The sequence below is a fragment of the Coptis chinensis genome, chromosome 1, assembly GCF_015680905.1.
Source record: "Coptis chinensis isolate HL-2020 chromosome 1, ASM1568090v1, whole genome shotgun sequence".
In the NCBI taxonomy this organism is placed as follows: Eukaryota; Viridiplantae; Streptophyta; class Magnoliopsida; order Ranunculales; family Ranunculaceae; genus Coptis; species Coptis chinensis.
This window is the reverse complement of record NC_141456.1, coordinates 6165133-6186136: the sequence shown is the minus strand read 5'-3', so window position 1 is coordinate 6186136 and position 21004 is coordinate 6165133. Positions and strand designations below refer to the sequence as shown.

General features: G+C 36.9%; 1 protein-coding gene, 1 long non-coding RNA gene and 1 pseudogene across 3 annotated transcripts; 2 read left to right on the top strand and 1 right to left on the bottom strand.

The window, feature by feature from the left end:
- Positions 1-249: 249 nt before the first annotated feature.
- On the bottom strand, positions 250-1669 carry LOC147521670 (uncharacterized). Its single transcript, XR_015205702.1, has 3 exons — positions 1612-1669; positions 1233-1508; positions 250-560 (listed from the first exon to the last, which is right to left on the bottom strand). It is a non-coding gene; the product is annotated as an uncharacterized LOC147521670 (long non-coding RNA).
- A 6471-nt stretch (positions 1670-8140) lies between these two features.
- Positions 8141-10625, top strand: LOC147521669 (heparanase-like protein 3). Its single transcript, XM_086579961.1, has 8 exons — positions 8141-8282; positions 8387-8570; positions 8691-8839; positions 9252-9482; positions 9567-9756; positions 9830-9955; positions 10039-10138; positions 10224-10625. The coding sequence occupies exons 1-8, from the start codon at positions 8198-8200 to the stop codon at positions 10608-10610; spliced, it is 1452 nt and encodes a 483-aa protein (XP_086436087.1). The 5' UTR covers positions 8141-8197; the 3' UTR covers positions 10611-10625.
- A 694-nt stretch (positions 10626-11319) lies between these two features.
- On the top strand, positions 11320-17459 carry LOC147521668 (mediator of RNA polymerase II transcription subunit 18-like; annotated as a pseudogene). The gene is made up of 7 exons (XR_015205590.1): positions 11320-11502; positions 12012-12166; positions 12857-12920; positions 13056-13155; positions 16291-16349; positions 16437-16792; positions 17196-17459. The product of XR_015205590.1 is annotated as a mediator of RNA polymerase II transcription subunit 18-like (transcript).
- The last annotated feature ends 3545 nt before the right edge of the window (positions 17460-21004 follow it).

Sequence of the window (21004 nt, the reverse complement as noted above, 5' to 3'; positions counted from 1 at the left end):
AATCTAAGAATCAAAATATAAACAATACCCACCATGATTCTGAAATGGGAGACGCCTGAGTAGCTAAAAGAATGGCACGCCCTACACCTGCATTAATTGTTGTTTACATACAGACTAATAGCGATAAATTAATAGACAGAGCAAAACTTTCTGAACTGAAATGAAAATCTATGAATTAGCAAAAAAAAAATTTCTTCTTATTCATCAGAAAGAAATATCAAAACACTATTACGTAATCGTATAGTTAAAGTAGAATATGAGTTGGAGCTTAGAAGCCTAAATCCATATCACATAATATTAGTATAGTTAATAAAAGTAGTGTTGACTTAGATCTTATTGCTGACTCGACTTTTGACAAACTGTATTGCCTATACACTCCCGTGAGCTTCCCCGTATCTGCCTTCTAATGGGAAGTGACTAATGTAGAAACTTAGCATAAAATACTTAATGATGTTGCCAAGATGGTCGAGACCATGCACTTCCAAGAAATGAATCCATCTAGACTTCTAGTAGCATTAGATCCAAGGGACAAATCAGTAGCAATAGCAGTTGATGTACACCTGCAGTCAGTATAGACAATTGTGATATTGAAGAAAATAAATAAAAGAAAAAACAATAGTAGGTGAATATGGGTATTTGTATGCAAACACTATAGAAGTCTAAAACCGCACTACATAATAGCATAAAAAAAGTAACCAACAGTAGATAAGCAAGCTAGTAAATAATGTATTAGGCATGCATATGTGTGTGTGTGTGTGTGTGTGTGTGTGTGTGTGTGTGTGTGATGGTATACTATATTCATTAACGGTCTTGAACGGTTTGATCTACGAAAATATTAAGGAAGCCGATAATCAAAGCACCAACAAAGAACTCAAAAAGGGAGACATTAAATAAAATAGAAATAGGAAATAGAGGATTGTAGTAGTGATTGTTAAAAAGGAAAACAACATTTATAAAATTGATTGCAATATAACTAAGATAGGGTGGTAGTGGTGTTTATGTCATTTAACTGAGACAGGACTATAGGTTTGCTATTGTATCTTTCATACCTAGAGCCACTAATAACATCTTTTAAGCTAAATGAAAAAACAACTTTCCGATCTGTTGTAAAAGCAAGTGTTGGGAAAACAATGTTACATCACAGGATCTATGTAGCAACAACATAAAAATTGCAATAAAACATATATATCCATACTTGTTTCCCCAAGCCCTAAAGAAACACTGAATAGTACCTTTCATATATAGTTAGGAGTGTTGCAACATTCACACCTATATGCCAAATGAAGTGTATCTCCTTGCAGCGCTTTGTCTACGTGAATATTAATAACTTTATTCCAAACATTGCTAATGAAGACACTGTTCCAAAACCTCTAACTATAGATACACACTCAGAGGCATGGCTGAGTTTAAGAGGTTTTTAAAAATATGATGTTTCTCCCCTGAGATTCAAATAGCTTTTCTGCCTTCACCATGTTGCATTTTTTTTTTGTAAATTTGACCATTGCAACCTATCATATAATCGTAAAACCGCATATAAGTTAACCAAATTAAAAAGGGGGAAAAGAGCAGTATATAGAGAGGGAAAGGAACTTAAAGTTTTAAACACCTAACCTTGAAAGGTTCATTGTCTTAAAACTGATACCAGGAATGAATTTGAGCCAAATTGGAAATCCACTGCATTTAAGAGAATACGTATCTCACAATTTAAGCCAAGGACCTAAGACAAATAAACTTGTAAATGACTCATATATCATATATCCCAAGCCCTAAAGAAACACTGAATAGTACCTTTCATATATAGTTAGGAGTGTTGCAACATTCACACCTATATGCCAAATGAAGTGTATCTCCTTGCAGCGCTTTGTCTACGTGAATATTAATAACTCTATTCCAAACATTGCTAATGAAGACACTGTTCCAAAACCTCTAACTATAGATACACACTCAGAGGCATGGCTGAGTTTAAGAGGTTTTTAAAAATATGATGTTTCTCCCCTGAGATTCAAACATCTTTTCTGCCTTCACCACGTTTGCATTTTTTTTGGTAAATTTGACCATTGCAACCTATCGTATAATCGTAAAACTGCATATAAGTTAACCAAATTAAAAAGGGGGAAAAGAGCAGTATATAGAGAGGGAAAGGAACTTAAAGTTTTAAACACCTAATCTTGAAAGGCTCATTGTCTTGAAACTGATACCAGGAATGAATTTGAGCCAAATTGGAAATCCACTGCATTTAAGAGAATACGTATCTCACAATTTAAGCCAAGGACCTAAGACAAATAAACTTGTAAATGACTCATATATCACAATCTCACAGTGGAAGCTTCCTTTTCTAGTTTGTTCTCATATGAGAACACAATGTTGTAACCCAAGTTTCTGAGCTATATCAAACACTATTAAACACTTACATGATACTAACATATTTCCTTTAAGCATTGACTAATCTACATAATCCATTTAAATCAAGAAGTCAAAAATGAAAAACAGTCTAGACTTACTAAACTAACCCATTTCTCTTTGCTTTCTACATCCATTAAGGCAAAAAATAATCTAACTCTTCAATGCAATATCCAAAATAAACTAAATCGAACCAAAAACCAAATTACCTTTCTTTCTTCACACAATTTCTGCCTCACTACTTGCCCCAACGTCAGCTACAAAAAAAAAAACCAACAAACAAAAAACAGTCATCAAATAAATCCAGTTATAAAAATAAATCATTCAAAACTACGTTAACGAGCTGAAGAAGAAACAGCAAGCTAGCAGTTATCTTATGAGAAATAGGAACATTAAAACTCGGTTGCTTGCATCCAGTTTTTAGTTTGTGGGTCTCCTGATTTGAGCATAACCTCAAATGATAAAATAGTTAAAAGAAATCTTCAAAAAAGCAATAGAAACATTGTACAACTGAATAAGACACAAAAATGAGAGAAAACGTTGTTTGGAGAGGAGTGTAAAACACAAAAAGTTGTCTCAAGTAAGGTGTTACGAACAAAAATCCATATAAAGTGAAGCATTACAATGGGGCTCAAGATACATCTCTACCACACCATGGGTTATTAGTCTATGTTCAAATCTCCTGATCCAAATATGAGGCATAAATAAGGGTCCCAAATCTATTTTAAGTGATTGATAACCTATTTCAAGTCACTACACAATACATACATAAGTATTTAGCCCAACTGCCCAACATTTGTGGGATCTGCACACTTGAAATCAACAAAGACTTGACTCAAGCAAATATAATACACTACAACCATAGGCAGAACAAGACCATGCATCAGCTCTTAAAAGTAACTAAAATAAGCAATCTCAAAAAGTAGTTAAACTAATCAACTAATATGTAGGCAAGTCCAATTGAGGGTCAAATATTCACTGGTCATAAAGTCCAAAGGTGAGTAGTGACCGCAATTTAAAGGTGTAGAACATGGAGTAACTCAAGAATAAAAATAACTACAAAATGAGCAAATAATAGGTACGTACTTGACCTTCTAGAGTGGAGTGACAACATTTATTTCAGTGACAAAAATAAGATTAGTAAAGGGACAAAATAAGCGAGTAATGTAAACTCTGAAGGACTTGTTTTTAAAAAAAATATAAAAATAACAGGGAAAAAGAGGATTAATATTAATAAATAATAAAAGAAAAAAAATGGTGTCGTGCATGTAAAAAAAAACGGTTGCAATACCTTAAGGATGAAAGGCAAGTAAATATGCATATGCGCAGGGCCGACTCAACCCAAGGCGAGGCCTTAGGCGGAAGCTCTAACTTGAGGCTTTTTTCAAACAAATATTTTAATAGAGATTACATAAATATAGAAAAAACAATACTACCTGAACTAAATCAGATTATTTAATTAGAGCATGTCGAATGATGTATGCAACAATATGATTCTCTAGAGTAGGTATGAGGTAAGTCGGATATGAGCTAGAGGACTTCCTTTTATTTTGTTCCAGTGGATACATAACTAAATCAACACAATGGGTAGTTTTAGAAGGCCACCAAATAGTAATGCATATGCGAGTTATAAGAAGGTCATTCCTTCATTTCCAATTCAAAATATACTGGCATCAAATGAGTCACATAAATTCTTACCTCCTTTGTGAGTGTTATTGTTGTCTCCATGTTGAATCCATCATTCAATCACATTAGCTGCTAAACAGAACCATAAGCTTAGTAAATAGTGGTAAAAAAGAACTACGGTTCGGTAAACCATATAAATATCAAAATCACACATAATCAATTGTCAATGTAATGTGAAACTTACGAAAAATAAGCTAAGACTCAATATTCAAAATGTCTTACCAACTTTAAGTAATGTGAAACTTAGATACTGTCTACTTGTCGGATCAATAAGCCAAATACTCCATTCAATCTCTTTTTGCAGGATCTAAATGCCTCTGAACTATGTAGAAAAATTGTAAGCATCATTATTATAGTTGGAAAAAACATTTATTGTTAACTCTAACAGAACTCTATTGTATGAACTTCCGATTCTTAACAATGTATAGTATCAACTTTAGTAGAAATAATAAATCACTGACTTTTGGGAATCCGTATAGGGCATTTCTCAACCTTTTGTAGCAACAACGTTGTAAACTTTTGAGCAATTAATATTTCATAATATTGCCAGTTGCTTACTTTCCGGTTTTGGACTCATGTCTGCACCCACTTAAATATATGAGTTTTATGATAGTGCGTGGCAAAATGTCAAACTATGAATACATCCATTTTTTCTGTTAAAACAAAAGTTTTGGTAGGCTATTACCTACTTCCTAATAATTGCTCATCGGTAAAAGGTGTAAGAACTAAGAAGGACAATATATCCTCATTCATTTAACACACTTTCTTAACCAATTTCTAGCATTATATACTCAATTATACATAATTCCAGACCCATTATATATAGCAAATGAAATGAAAGAAGTTCAAGAGTTAGAAAGGAAAAGGCAAATCCTTAGGGTAAACAATGATATCAAATTATAAAATGCCATTCTGTATAATGTACTACTTCACATGTTTTCCATTTCAAGCTGCTGGAAATTTCCCTGTGAGGTTAGCTTCCTACCTGAAATTTCAAATAAGCAAGAACTCCAGGGAAAAAAAAACTTATTGTATTTTATTCTAATGCTTGAAAAATTAAGTGTAATTCTAAGGCCAAAGGCACTATGGTTGGTGATATTTCAAAGCTCAATCTGCACATGTGTTTTAACCTGCCTCTGACGTTACGTCACAATTTCCATTATCCGCTCTATAGACTTTCCCATGGCATCAAGATTAATTACAATATATATCAAGCCAACAACAAAATTCACAGCACACAAACTAAAACCAAACAAATAACATAGATAATCATCCATCTAAATGAGTTAGTGAATTCATCGAAAAATAAATAAATGAGGTAATGATAGAGAAGTAATGATGGTTTCTAAGCTTGACAACATGACTCCCACTATGAACAACAAAATCCCAGTAATATGTCTCATGTACCCAGTCTTCTGACACTGACACCGCCCAACTCTCCGGTAGAGAACATAAAATGTTAACCTATATATGGCTTCATTTTTTTTAAGCTCTCTTAACAAATTCCGATATTAGGTAAGAACAACCCTTTTGGTTAGCCTTAGTTTTGTACATCACCACAATTTTGTACATGCACACCATTAATACAATAAGATGCAATTATAACCTCAAACTATGAGCATAGCTTAATAGGATGGCCTGAATATTTATCATTTTCCAAAAGCTAGGCAAGATTTCTTATGGTTCACACATATTTAAGATTAAAAACTCTCAACCAATTAAACTATGACGTTGCCTTCTGAAATGAGAAAGCAACTCACTTAAGGGATAACCAAAAAAAAGGGCTCCAAATAAAAGAGAGTTGTTACGTTGATCAAATATACTGAAACTTTTACTTGGTCCCGGTTATGCAAAACCCAATAGAAACACTTCCCTTAAGACAAAAAATCAATTTTCTATTCAAAATATGCCTTCTTGCTTCGTATTATTTTCTTCTCCGTGAGCACATGCCTAAGAAGAAGAGTAATATTGATATTCCAACCTCGTCTTAGTACCACAACCAAGCGTTAACAATAGAATTCCTCCAAAGAGATACATTAGACACGGACAACAATGAGCATGTTCAAATACGTGACTTGTTAAAAGCAAAATCAATAAGCCAATGTTATAATTCAAACTCTATTAATAGCTTGGATGATCAAATAATATGGGCCAAGGCATTACACAATAAAGCATAAAATTAATATTTAAGTTTGATAAATTAGTAGCTCACGCTGGCCAAATATCGCAAAGATTCATTCCTCACAAGCTTCTACAAAGGGCCAACCCGATTCACCAAGTTCTCTTTGAAGATCCATTTGACGCAACATGAGTTATAAACAAAATGGCTTAAAAAATACTTCAATTCTACAAAAATTAAAAAAGCTTCACCTAATGCCAAGTCTAAGACTCAATCAATTTACTTTACGTGAAAAAGATTCTACCAGTCATAGTTCACTATCCCCATTACCTTATATATATACTAATTCAATGAAATATTTGCGCACATAGATAGTAAAACATCATTTGAACCTATTAATCATTGCTTAGTAGAATTAATAGTTTCTCAAAGAATCAAACATGCAACAAATCAAATCAATTAGGTGGAACAAAAAAATTTAGAACTTTAAAATATATACAAATTCATAACTGAAGTAACTTAAGTGAACGAATACACAAAACCAAGAAATTATTCCAATTAAAAAACATATCCATTATTTTTCAATGGAAAGTGAAATATATTGACTTGAGCAGATACCGAAGATGCAGGATGGCTAGATAGATTTTCGCAAGGCATCAAAAAAGGGCAATGGAGAATGGAGAGAGAGTGATTGAACAAAAAGGGGTTTGGCGGGTTTTGGTTGAAGATGAAACAATTGTTGGATTAAGCCGTCAAGAGAATCTTTTATTTTATGTCCACCCTAATAGCACCCTTAAGATTTTATTTCCTATATTTTCGTAAGTCGTAATTAGCTTTGGTTCCCTATTTTATCGTAATTACTTATAGACACGTGGACACTCTCAAAACTCTCCCTCAATTGATGAGGGGAGAGCTATAATTAGCATACCTATTTTGTCGGTATAATTTCCTAAATTTTGGCCTGTATTTTCGTAAGTCGTAATTAGCTTTGGTTCCCTATTTTATCGTAATTACTTATGAACACGTGGACACTCTCAAAACTCTCCCTCAATTGATGAGGGGAGAGCTATAATATATATATAAAGATACTCTTACAATATCATCACAGTAATTGAACGAGGAATCATATAATGTTCGATAATGGTGTATATGCGAACTAGAGGTCTAAAACAGGTCGAGTCAATTTCACATTTCTCTCAATATTAAAAATTCAAATAAAATAAACTTTTACATTTATCAGTGACCAAAACTACATAGTGACGATACAAAACATTCTTAATAACAAGCAAGAGGCTAAATTTAGGGATGGATGTAATGTATTAGAAATTTACAAAGTATACAAGAAAAGAGTAGGCAAATTAATATACCTCAATTGGCGACAAGTCCTTCATGTTAAATTCACTAGCTTTCCCAGCATTGTCACCAAGACGCATGCAAAGCTTTGATGCAATCAAACAACTCCTGAACTTACCCCAATGTTTGCCATTCACAACATGATTCTGCAACCAATTTGAGTAATCACCAAGCCTATACTCCTTAAACCCTCTTCCAGAAATAGCTTTCCCAGCTCCATGATTAGTCACAATAAACGCGAATATCATAAAACAAAATAGTCCTAATATCAACAATGACAGAATAAATAGATAAATCCATAGAAGCGTGGAGGCCCGACAACAAGCACCTAAAAATCCCAGTAAAGACAACGCCAACAAAACTAGTCCAATTATTAAGAGAGTGTCTTGCAAGAATTTTTCACACTCGGTGTGTCCATGTACACGTAAATAAATCGAAGAACCAATAAGCGTGATCGAAAGAATGAGAGTTAAACCGTTTAGGATCCCTATCAAACTATTGCTTAGAGGGTTAGGCGGTATTGACTCTTAGTATCTTGCTAAGGGTAATCCATTTTGGTGTACTTGTAAAACTTCTTTTGATGGCAATGAAATTGCATTTTATCAATCAAAAGAAAAACAACTAACTGTGGTAGAGGGCATGGGGTGTTATTTTCAGTTTCTGAATTCTTATTCTTTCGCCATGCAGGATATCAACAACAATATTTTGTTGAATGCCGTCAAAGGTCAGTGTTTCTTCAACAATATATAGTCTGAAATAACTCTGTTACTCAAATTTCTTGGACATTTAAGCGGATAAACTTCTCTCTTGTGCTCAAATTCTCTACAGCTTTTTCACCATTGAAGCTAAGGTTGGGAGGTACCTTGCAAGATAAGGTGATATATGACGTTGGGGATTCTAATCATCCATGTACCCAATTTATTAAAAATGACTCGCAATTGTTCAGCTTCAGTCAAGGATGCCTCCCTATGCCTAGATGGGATGAGCTAAACAGATTCTTCAAACAAGCAGGGTAACAAGTTTTCTGTAAAATGTCTCACTTCTCTTGATGTAGTGTGTCACTTTGTACTACTATCTAATATATAACACATTCTACATAATGCATTTAACTAAATCGTTAATTGTGGTTCAGGGCTGTGATCATTTTTGGATTAAATGCACTGGACGGAAGAACCATTGCTTCTGATGGGTCTGCAGTAGGAGCTTGGAATTCCACAAATGCTGCGTCTCTTATTCGTTATAGCGTCAACAAAGGCTATAATATCTACGCTTGGGAGCTTGGTATGAACTTCTCTCGTTGTTGCATAAAGCTGTAGAGGGAACTTAAAACTAGCTAAAACTGACACACAAGGACAAATACCTACGTACTTAGTTATTCTATTTGAAGATTCTTGCCAGTTTGAAATTTACAGCATGTTTAGGACAGCTTTTATAAATATTTTCACAATTCTAGGTAAAAAAATTCTGTAATGAGATTGTACCTTGCATATCATAACATTGCTTAGTGATACTTTCTGGTTCTTGTCCAGCTCTCCAATGTTCTTGAAGGCTAACCACTTGAACATTTATATACTTAGATTTAGATGTAGTGATGATTCTATTTTCTCAATGTATATATGTCAACGGGAGTCTACTCTTTACGATGAGAAATTTAGTTTCTTAGTCTTTTTGGAACCCCTTTTTCGCTTGTTAGGAAATGAATTGAGTGGTGATGGAGTTGGGACAAGGGTTGCAGCAGCGCAGTACGCCTCTGATGTGATCGAGCTCCACTCAGTTGTACAAGATATATACAGGGGCTTCAAATCTAAACCTCAAATAATAGCACCAGGTGGGTTCTTTGACGGGAAATGGTACAAAGAACTCGTAGACAAAACATCAGGTTCGCTGGATATAGTCACTCACCACATATACAATCTTGGTCCTGGTATGTTTATTTTACAAAAGTTTATTTTGGTGCGTTGAACTCTCGTATAGTTGGAGTCATTGATCATTTTATTTGTTGATGCAGGTGTAGATTCACACCTGGTTGAAAAGATTCTTAATCCAAGCTATCTAGATGGTGAGATGAACACATTCAGCGACCTCAAGAATATTCTTGATAGGTCTGCAACCTCTGCTACTGCATGGGTTGGTGAAGCTGGAGGAGCTTATAACAGTGGCCATAATCATGTAACGAATGCATTTGTGTTTAGTTTCTGGTAAGCACACGGAATTATTTGGAAATCGTGTACTTTCTATTTTCAAGGGTTGATTCTCTGAATGTCATTCTAGGTACTTGGATCAGCTTGGTATGGCATCCAAGTATGGTACGAAAACATACTGCCGGCAAACACTAATTGGCGGGAATTATGGCTTACTGGATACTACAACTTTTGTACCAAACCCCGATTACTACAGGTTCTTGTTGCACTGTACCGTCTGTTCTCATATATATACACAGTTATAAATCCCATTCACTGAACTTTTTTTATTGTCTGCAGTGCTCTTCTCTGGAACCAACTTATGGGAAGAAATGTCTTGTCAACAAATTTCACAGGGACAAAGAAAATCCGTGCTTATGGGCACTGTGCCAAAGAATCAGTAAGTTGAACATAACGTACTTGGTACACTTCCATTGTTGAAGGTTTGCTTTCTGATTGATTAATCTAATTTGAAAATCTTATAGGAAGGAATTGTTGTGCTACTGATCAATCTTGATGGCAACACAACGGTTAACGTACACCTTACAACTGAAACCACTGCCTCGAAGAGAACATGGACTTTGAATCACGAACACAAATCTCCAAGAACAAGATTTGCTCGAATACCTAGAGGATCAAGACAAACTGTAGGCACACAAAGCACAAGGGAAGAGTACCACCTTACAGCAAAGGACGGAGACTTACACAGCCAGACGATGCTGCTGAATGGCAGGATACTGGCTGTAAATTCATCTGGGAATATCCCTCTCTTAGAACCAATAAGTGTAAACCATGTGGAGCCAATAAGAGTTGCTCCATTTTCAGTAGTGTTTGCTCATATTCCTAGCATTCGAGTCCCTGCTTGCATTTAGGGAGGCCATAATGTACCATAATTCATTCTGTTCGATTTAATCTGATCAACAGAGTAATGATATAAAATGCAAAGTTTTTGAAAAGGATGCTTCTTGTTCATGTGCATGATAGTTCTTCCTACAACCTATAAAATTATGAAAAAATAAATAATTAAAGTAAAAAAGCATAAAATAAAAATGAAACTAAAAATTGAAGCCTATCGGACAACCACAGAACCCCCCTAAGCAACAACTTGTTATCTCCACATAAAACTATTTTCCCCTCATAGTTACATACTCGGTGAGAAGCTACTCAAGGTTGCCCAATGCAAATGTATCTATATCTTAATATTAAAGCTCCCACAATGATATTTTTCGAGCTCTACTAAAATTTCACGTCATCTCTTATTAAAACATAAATTTCTCTTCTATTTGAAAAATATAAATCTTTTTTTATAACGGGAATTCCTTTCCTATTATAACAGGAATTATTTTTCTATTAGAACAAATTCTAGCACTTCTAATTAAAGCGGGAATTTTTCTCCTATTAAAACAAAATCTCTCTCCCAATTGAAAAAATGGGTTTTTAAAACTTAATTAAAATTTTATTAAAAACTATTTGTTAGAAAATTAAAACGGGTCTCAATTTTCTAAAAAAAATCTAAACGTTTTTCAAAAAGCCGGTAAAAATATTGAAAAAAAAAAAAAAAAAAACACAACGGATAACGGATGGAATAAAACATCCCGTTTAAAAAAACGAAAAAAGTCGAAAACTTGCAGGACGGAATAAAATATTCCCGTCTAAAAAAACGAATCGAAAACGTGAGATGGAATAAAAAGTTCTGTCTCATTAGTAAGTGCTATTCGATCTCGATCTCTCACTTGAATAGCATCTCTCACTCGATTTCTAAAGGTAAGATCCTAAAAACGCATTTTTTGTTTGTTTGTTTGTTTGAATCTTTCCCGAATGTGTGTACTTTATCACTAGCAGTAGTTATTTTAACTTCAGCAGTAGTTGTAACTCATGAAATTATGGTGTCTAGCTAGCAATTGCTACGTCTGTTTTTCCAGTTCATTCGTGATATGTAGTGGGGGTGGGGCTTGGGCTAGTCTTTATAGGTGGCTTTAAGAAAGAGCAAAAGTGATTTCAAAACCGTTGTGGTTGCTGTCGCTGCTATATATACGTAACATTTTTAATGCCCGTAAGAAATGGCTAGCTTCTATTTGTTTGTTAGTTTATGCTTTTGCTATTTCAGTATGTTGATGCTTACTGGTTAGTGGGACAACTAATTCTCAGAGTGAATTCATGCATTAAGTTGTTATTAGTAAGGGAGTACTAGGTATTTATTGACATATAGTGTCGATGATAAGACTAGTTGTAATGTACATAGCCATGATAGCTCTACTGCTGTGTGAGCTCAGGAGCGATACTCAGCTTCAGTTGGTGATCGTGCAACTGTTGATTTCTTTCTTCCCTGACCTGGAAATTGGATTGTTGCCCACGTTTGCATAAACCACCGGTAGATCTTTTATCTGACGGAAATCCAGCCCAGTCAGCATCAGTATATGTTGAAAAAGTAAGAGTCCCTTTGGTAAAAGAAACATCATGTTGAAGTGTGCCTGTAACAGATCATAAAATCCTTGCATCTCATTTCAATGAAGGACCCTAGGAGGCATATTTTGTTAAATGCATGAGATAGATCAGGGCATGTGAGCGTGTCCAAGTAAGATATTGAAGTGCTCTTATCAGTAGACCTATAAGCTGTAGATTCAGGCTGTGGATCATCATCTTAAACATCAAGTATACTTACTGTAGTGCAAGGGTTTGCTGATGGTTTAGCTCCTTCCGTGCTAGCTCTTAATTACACTTTTATATCCTTCGATTTTGGTCTAATTATTCCCTACGCAGTCTCTTAATTACACTTTTTAAGTAGTCCACCTCCTCATTCTTGTACACAACAAACAAAAAGACCTGCCAGGAAAATAAAAAAGTAACGTGAGCGTGCAAATGTAAGGTAGACACGAAAATGGAATCCCTAATTATTCCCTACGCAGTCTCTTAATTACACTTTTATATCCTTCGATTTTGGTCTAATTTTCGGCATCCGTAATTTCGCAAGTGCGAGGTAAATTTATACTCAAATGTTTTGACACTAGCAAAATATTTAAGTAATATTTACTCTCCATTAATTACTGAAATGTGTTTTAACAAAATTTACCCAATTGTTTCTACTGTATCATTTATTTTAAAATATTCTTTTTTGTAGAGTGCGAACTAGAACAATGGAGAGCCGCATGGAGTGTGCTGTTGAAGGAATTATAGAGACACAGGTATAATTTTAAGTTTACTCCAACCATATCATATTTATTCTTGTTAAATTTTATTACCGAACAAAATTAGTTTTACTGGTTTGACGCTGAACTAGTTCTTGTTGATGACCGTCTTGATTTAAGTGATTCTTGCAGCATGTAGAAGCCCTTGAGATTCTTCTTCAAGGCCTTTGTGGAGTTCCTAAGGAACGGTTTAGGATTCACGAGTTATGCTTAAAAAGTGGACCGAATCTTGGTAAGTATCAACTTTCTTTCTTTGTTTATTTACTTATATAATAACTACGAGTTCAGTTACATCTCAAGCCAAAACATCATCAATGAATCAATAATAAACTATTTAAGCTACTGAAAAGGAGTGATTTCAAATACCATCGACTCTACTTAATTCGCCCCATTCAAAAAGCCAATCAGTCCGCCACCGCGTTGGTTTCCTTAAAGATATGCTCTTTAAGTTAGGGTGGAGGAGGTTTCTAGAAATGTTTGTAATTCTCATACTTGATGGTTTTGCACTTTTGGGTGGAGGTTATGGTCAAATATCTCTATGCTTCCATCTGAACCAAAAACATAGGACCAAGGTGTGGACAGTATAGAAGGTCTGTTCTCTGTTACTAGTAAAACCACTGTCCATACAGTCCCTTTCTGGATAAGTGCAAAAGGACAATACCATAATAGGTATCCAATGGCTTCAGTATTACCGTTGCTTGTCGGACATAAAGGACTTTCAATGACCGAGAGCGATGCTAGGAGGTTGTTTGTAGGGTACTGGAATATAAGATGTATAAAGGTGCATGGAATCACTAGGTTTAGATTTATCTTAGTAGATTCTGATATTATTAGGAATTGATTTGATTTGATTCGAGTGGTACAAATCAAGGGTTTTGTTTATATGTTGAGTCACTGTAATATCTGTATGCACCCATTGAGGTTAATGTTTAGTTTTTTAATAGTATGTTTGTATATCCAGATACATAATACACTTGACCCTTTGGGTTTATATAAAGATTACAATGATGAACTGGAAACTTATAATATGGAAACTGATTTAATCAAATCGACTATGTATTTAGGGCCTGCTTGATAACAGTATTTTCCCGCTGGCAAATTTTATTTTCCCATTTGAAAGGGCATTTGCCACTGCTTGGTACCATTTTTAGGACTCGGCAAACTCTTTTGTCATTTGTCGGCAAACTCATCACGTGACTTAGTTTTCCCACTTGATTTGATGCGGGAAAAATAAATCCAAGTTGAGGGTGGATATATTTTGCCAGAAACTTCATCCATAATTTGGCAAATCATTTGCTATACTAGTTCTCTCTTCCGCTCTCTCTCTCTCTCTCTCTCAAAACTCCATTCATCATATCCAAAACCAATGTTCTTCTTTCCTCCAAAACCCACACTTCCAAACCATTATCCACCAAACTAAACATACCCTTTAAACAACCATTTCCAATTTCACTTCTACTTCATTTACTCAAACACAAGAAGAAACTCCTTTGGGCTAATCTTTCTTTTAACCATACCCAATCCTTGCCTATTCATTGTTTCGACCTCGCATTAGCTACTGAAGATATTGAAGAGCGTCTTGCTGGTGTACCCGTTTATGCTCTTAGTAATTCTAATGAAGAGTTTGTGTTGATTTATGGTGTTTCTATTGGGAAATCATTGGGCTTGTTTTATTTTAATAAACAAGATGTTGATTCCCTTTTGAAGCAAATGAAGTCTATGGTTTTCCAACTTAAGAATGATGGGGTTCAAACCTAATTCTTCTCAAATCAAGAATGCAATCAAGGTGATTGGTTTTCTAGCCTTAATTGATGAGAATTTATGTTTTTTCAGTGAAAACAATTGTATTGAAGGTATCATATTAGCTGGGGATATTCGAATAATTTATTTGAATGATGAGTTCTAGAGTTGTTTGATAAAAGCATCGAGTTACAAAGTTACAAAATTAGAATGTATTTGGGCATTTGTTTCTCATTTGCCAGTTGATGCAATTGTGCAAACAAGCAACGACAAAACAAAATAAATTTTCCCACTAGATATTTGTCTGGCAAATTTTTAAGTGGGAAATTATTTTCCCATTATTTATTTGCCCAACAAGTGGGAAAATTTATCAAGCAAGCCCTTAGAGAAAGCTCTTTTTGAGATAGCACCAACAACGATGGACTCCTCTTCATAACGTACAACAACAAAAAAGCTCCTCTTTGTGAGGTTGCATTATCAACGGAGTATATCAAACCATAAGGAGGCTTGCATATCCAGAATCAGCACTAAACCCACCAAACAAAAAACGACGACAAAAAAAATTCATAAAAAATCATAACCTGGTTTGAGTGTTCCATTTAGCATGATAGGTTTAGCAAAGTCTTAATTGGAGGATAAGTCGTCACCATGACTAAAATGGTGATGGTGATGGGATTGAGGATAATTACTTTTGATTCAAACATAATCATGGGATTGAGGATGCATGGAAATCAACATTATTGCTACTAAAAGTTAAACCAAACAAAATATGAATACTAAACCCATGATTCTAAACCTAAGCTCTTGATACCAATATCAATTTGGATAAAGGAATAATTCATTGACAATTGGATGACTTATTGAATAACTTCAATCAGTTTAAATTTTAGTTGCACGGAGCAGGAGCGAGTGCGGGTTCGGATGTGGTAAGGAGTGAGATCCCAACTGGTAAGGAGTGAGATCCCAACTAGTTAGGAGTGAGGTTCCAAGGAGGATCCTAGTGGGGAGCGCAGAATCGAGGTTCCGGAGCGGGTGTGGCACCTTGTATATGAGGATCATGTAACTAACTTTAAATAGATATCACAAAGACTCGACATTGAAACTAAATACTTTTTTGCCAATCATATCAAATCAATTCCTAATAATATCTGATTGAGCTTACTGTAGGAGTCTTATCCTGAATCTACTAAGATAACACTCGACCTAGTGATTCCATGCACCTTTATACATCTTATATTCCAATATAAGGTGACTGTCAATGATTTAGCGAACACTAGGAGGTTGGTTGTGAGTGGTCTGTTATGTCTACACACCGAAAGAATGACTATTTTGAAAGGTTAAGGTTTGGCTGTGTCTCTAGTTATATCCATTTATGTTTACATGCCGCAGAAACAAGCATTTCCTTTGCAATGTTCATTTTTGGAGCATCTGGTGATTGTTATGAATGGCTTTATGACTAGATTTTGTATCTCTTTTTCACTCACTGTAAGGCTAATATCTTTAAATGTACTTCATCTCTGTGTTATACTAGCTCTAAACGCGGTAATGAGTTTTTCTATATGTTTTATGCCTATTTTATACTAATGTTAAAATAGTCGTGTTTAAGACAAAGGTAATTTCTTTCCAGGTTCCGTATCGTCAGAAGTTCGACTTTTTGTGTGACCTTGAACAATCTGTACCGACTTGGTAAAGGCCATTTGTTGTTGGAATATTACTGTAGCATCTGATCAAAGCATGTGAATTAGGTAAGAATTCATATTATGTAATGTGTAGGACTGTTCGACATGTTGGGGTGCCATGAGAGGTGCTGGTGCTGAGCAGCTTTCTGTTGTGGTGAGAGCCATGGTAGAAAGCAAAGCAAGCAAGAACGTGCTTAAAGCTTCTATTCACTTGGTTACAAATTAGATCCACGAGCTTCTCAAGGTGGGATTTTCTTTCCATTTCCAAAAGAGTGCCCAGCTCAAGGTTTCTGTGACATCAGTTCATAAAATGCCAAAGCTCCATGCTGTTGAGGAGGCCATTCCAGTGACACCTGGTATACAATTGGTTGAAGTGACCGTCCTGCAGCTGCTGATAACTACAATGAAGTCGCTGCAGCTGTTTCATCCTTTTCTTGAATATCTTGCACCGTAAGAATCTCGTGTCCCTTAAAATGAGTAATTACTAAGCAATTTGACATATTTAATTGCTAGCAGTCCCATATGTGCTTGCATAATGTGTTTTGCACGTATAAATTTTCAACATAACACGAGGATGCTTGTCGAAAATGGTTAATCATGAGAAATCTAATCATAGTCACAGTTAGAGCTAGCTAACACTGTTGGTTAGAACACCCTGCTTGGTCACATTTGGTCTTAGAACGAAGAATGTTTCATCAGTTGGATGGTCATTGCATTGTTTACGTCTTTAAAGAGCAAGATTAAAATAGAATAGAGATTGAATTTATCTATTTTTGGAATACAAAATATAGATTCCTCTTCTTTAATACTAACATTTTTTTTGGTACTGGACCGATTTTTATATGTATTGTAGGCTTCTGCACTTGTCCAAACCGGGTGTTTCTGCTGGGGTTGTTCCCACTGCTGCTGCCGCTGCTGCATCACTCATGTCAGATCGTGGTGGTAAGAACTTGTAGCACCGTTTTGTGTCCTGCTAAAGGTGAGGTGGTTCGCAAAATGTTGAATGATCCTTTCAAAGTTCACTCCGAAATGTGCCATGGATGTATTATAATGTTAAAATGCTATTGGAAACTTGAGAAAAACAATATATCCCTTGCAACTCGGGTTTTATTGGGCACTCCGGTATTCCCATTTCTTTCTAGCAGAGTCAGTTAGAACTTCGGCTAGAATAAAATAGTTTTGGACTAAACAGAGTAGATGTTTCCACCACTAAAAAACTTAGAAAAAGGATGTAAATTTAGTGAAAACTTTGCCAGGGTGTTTGGAGGTGGAACACTTCAAAATCACCCCTATTCTACTTCAAAATCACCCTATTCCAGTTGCGCAAGCACAACTTGGTGTAATATTTCTTGTCTCGTTGTTTTGGTATGTTTTACATAATATTCTATTTGCATTTGAGCTTTAAAAAGGGTTCAGAATCTTTGACTGATATGATATTTAAGTGGAAATCCATGGACTTCTTGTTTTGGTCCCAACAAACTACAATTGCTCTTAAAAATTCTTTGCCCACAAGAATTTTCTCAGCCCTACAACATGTCGAAAGAGTAGTTCTGACTTCAGAGTCGGTGGATGCAAAATGATCAATTCCACAACTGCCAATTGTAAACCTCAACGAGTTTGACACGAGTCTGCCTGAAAGCCTTCAAGAAAACGAAAGGAAAAGAAGAAGAAATAAAATTCTCTAAGCATTCATGATTTTGGACAAATTTTCTTAAACAGTTAAACCTATATTCTGATAAAATTGTTTTGATAATGTTAGATTTTGAAAATGTGAAAGAAATATTAGGTGGATCTAAGCTTAGTGGCGGACATGACAAACGTTTAGTTTGAACAATACCATTCAACCTCATTATATACAATTTAATACCACTCACAATCTGGTCGTTGCCGGTGTATAGGACGTATACATGACATAGGATGTTAGTGGACACAATGGGACGGATCTTGGTATAGGCTGGGGAGCCGTGTCGCACTGATCGATCCAGCGGTATCTCAACCGTTCAGAATCGCTGCGAGACATGGAGTGATGGAGGGGAACCTTAACTGCGGGGTAACTGCCGACAATGGAAAGAGGAGAGATCATGGAAGAGAAAAGATATAAAAGATGGAGATGGAAAAAGAAAGAAAGAGAAGGAGAAAAGAATCGAGAGAGGCGAGTGAGATTGGAGGTTGTAATATTAGTTCATACATTTTGGCTAGCTGCCCGTGGGGAGAGAAGAAAATGGCTACTCGTAATAAAGAGAGGAGTAGGAAGACCTAAGAAAAGGACCAATCGGAGAAACCATTGAGGAAGTAGAGAGTCTTTGGGATGGGAGTGGTAGGAGAAGAAGAAGTATCAAATGTGGCAGGCGCCACCCGGACTCTTTCTGAGGAGGAGATAGTTAGGTTAAGAGAGGAGAATGATGAGTTGAGAAAGGAGAGGGAGATTACCGCGGGGTGGAACGGGCGGGGGGAACCCAGGGGCGCGAAGCGGAAGGGGAATATAGAGTGCCCACTCACCGTCCCGAACCAACGATGGGCATTACTTTAGGGGGTGGTTCAAAGCTATGATCGAAAAGATCGGGAAGTGAATCGGGTAGCGAAAGAGTGATCCAGAGCCGCGGCCGCGAGAAAGAGGTGGCTAGCCTCGACAAAAATCGGCCTGCCATTCAATATGGAATTCAAGTTCCTAAGAGGTTTTCTCGGCCTAGGTTTGAACGGTATGATGGGAAAGGAGACCCCAATCGATCATCCGCATCATTTTCGCAAAATGATGCCGTTATGGCAAGAGAATAAGTATGATGGACTACGTTGTATGATGTTCCCGCCAAACTGGGCGGGAGGAGCCTGATTTGGTATTATCGGTTGGTTTCCAGCGAAGCATAAAAAGGGTTCAAGAGGCTGGCAGCAGCGCCGTTGATCACTTCATTCACGGAAAGAGAAGAGTGGTTGATATCAGCGACCCTCTTTAACATAAAGCAAAAAGAGCCGTGGAGTCATTGAGGGAGTTTTATGCAGATTCAAGGAGGAGGCGAGAGTGGAAAACCGATGATGAACATCGGGCGGTCATAGCCTTCCGGCAAAGATGGTTTGAGATCGGGGGACCGGAGTTCATGAGTGGTGGTCTAAGATTGAAATTACTACATTACATGCCCTATACCGAAGGTAGAGAAGTATATCACGATATGAGGATATAATCACGGAGAACCGCTAAGGAAAGAAAGAGGTCGGGGAAAGGCGGTCACGGGAGGTTGAAAAGATGATCGAAGGGGTAAAGGTAGAGTAGAGGACATAGAAAGAGGATCTTCTGAGGGGAGAAACGAGGGCGGAGAACACTTGTCGGGGGCAAAAGAGAGGTGCGAGAGAAGGCCATACCGCGAAATGGAGCGGACTCCTCTTAACCGACCATTAGAGGAGATCTTGACTCTCATTAAGGAGCACCAAAATTTTGAGGGGGCCAAGCATCCCAAGAGAGATAGAAGGGAAACCATTTTGCGGTATCATCAAATCGAAACCATGCCACCTAAGCGAATGTTATGCCTTGAAATGGTTAGTAGAGGATGATTGAAAAAGGAATGCTTTCGAGAGTTTGTCGCGGAGGTCGCGTCAAGCGATAGAGTGCCGCCTTTAAGGCCAGAATTTTGGGATACGATCAATGTCATCTTTAGTGGAGAGACTGCGGGGAGGAATGCCCACGGGGACAAGGTAAGGAAAGGCGACAAGTCTCAAATGGGTTAATGAGGTGGTGAGTGTACGCGGTTAGTTAGTGGAGCGCGATGGCGAAGGATCATTATGTTCACCCCAAAAGATTTGGAGCCGATAATTACACCGCGTGAGGGCGCGCGGTAATCACCATAGCAATGGGGAATTATCTAGTTCGAGGGTGTTAATAGACTGTGGCGATTCGGTTGATTTATTATTTAAAAGGGGCCATGGAGGAGATGAACATCGGCGGCGGACCCGATTGAAAAGTTCCCCAAACCAACTTGTATGGGTTCAACGGCGGTGACGTAGCCCATGTGGGAAGTTCTGCCGCCGATGGCTACCAGGCCCGTCGGCGGTATTCACTAGATTCATGGTGGTAGACAACTGCGTCAAAGATATAATGCGATTTTAGGAAGAAAATGGATTCCGCGAAATGAAAGCCATTCCATCGTCATATTACCAAGTGATCCGCTTCCCTACCAATGGGGAACATATGAAATCGGGGGATCAAGTGGCGTATGAGACATCAACGGATCCGGGTGAAGAGTTTAGTTCGAGGTACTGATGAAAGGGGTCGGCCGCGGGGGAACAAGGATTTTCATAGCGATTCTGAAGCGGCGATGACAAAAGGGTGTGAATCGCCGTTGGGACCAAAGACATTGGATCGCGATTGAAGTAGTGAACTTAGAATTCGAAGTTGAAGAGAAATTTACATCCATAGGGGCCGACGTTGCCCGAAGAATGGAAAAAGAAACTAGTGCGGTTCTTGACGAAAATTCAAGTGTGTTGGCGTGGGCGATTGAGGATATCGAGGGTTTAGACCCGAGTTTGCATGCCACCATTTACATATGAATGAAAATGCCAAGCGGTTAGGCGAAAATGAGAAGTTCGTCCCCAAATATCTTTGAGGCTATTAGCGAAGAAGTAGCACGATTGAAAGGGGCGGGAATAATAAGGGGAGGTCGAATACCGCGAATG

Excerpts from the sequence above, each read along its gene's own strand:
- LOC147521669 (XM_086579961.1), top strand. The coding sequence starts at position 8,198 with ATGGGGTGTTATTTTCAGTTTCTGAATTCTTATTCTTTCGCCATGCAG. Across the intron at positions 9,483-9,566 it reads CATATACAATCTTGGTCCTG|GTGTAGATTCACACCTGGTT; the intron begins GTATGTTTATTT and ends TTGTTGATGCAG. Across the intron at positions 9,956-10,038 it reads CCAAACCCCGATTACTACAG|TGCTCTTCTCTGGAACCAAC; the intron begins GTTCTTGTTGCA and ends TATTGTCTGCAG.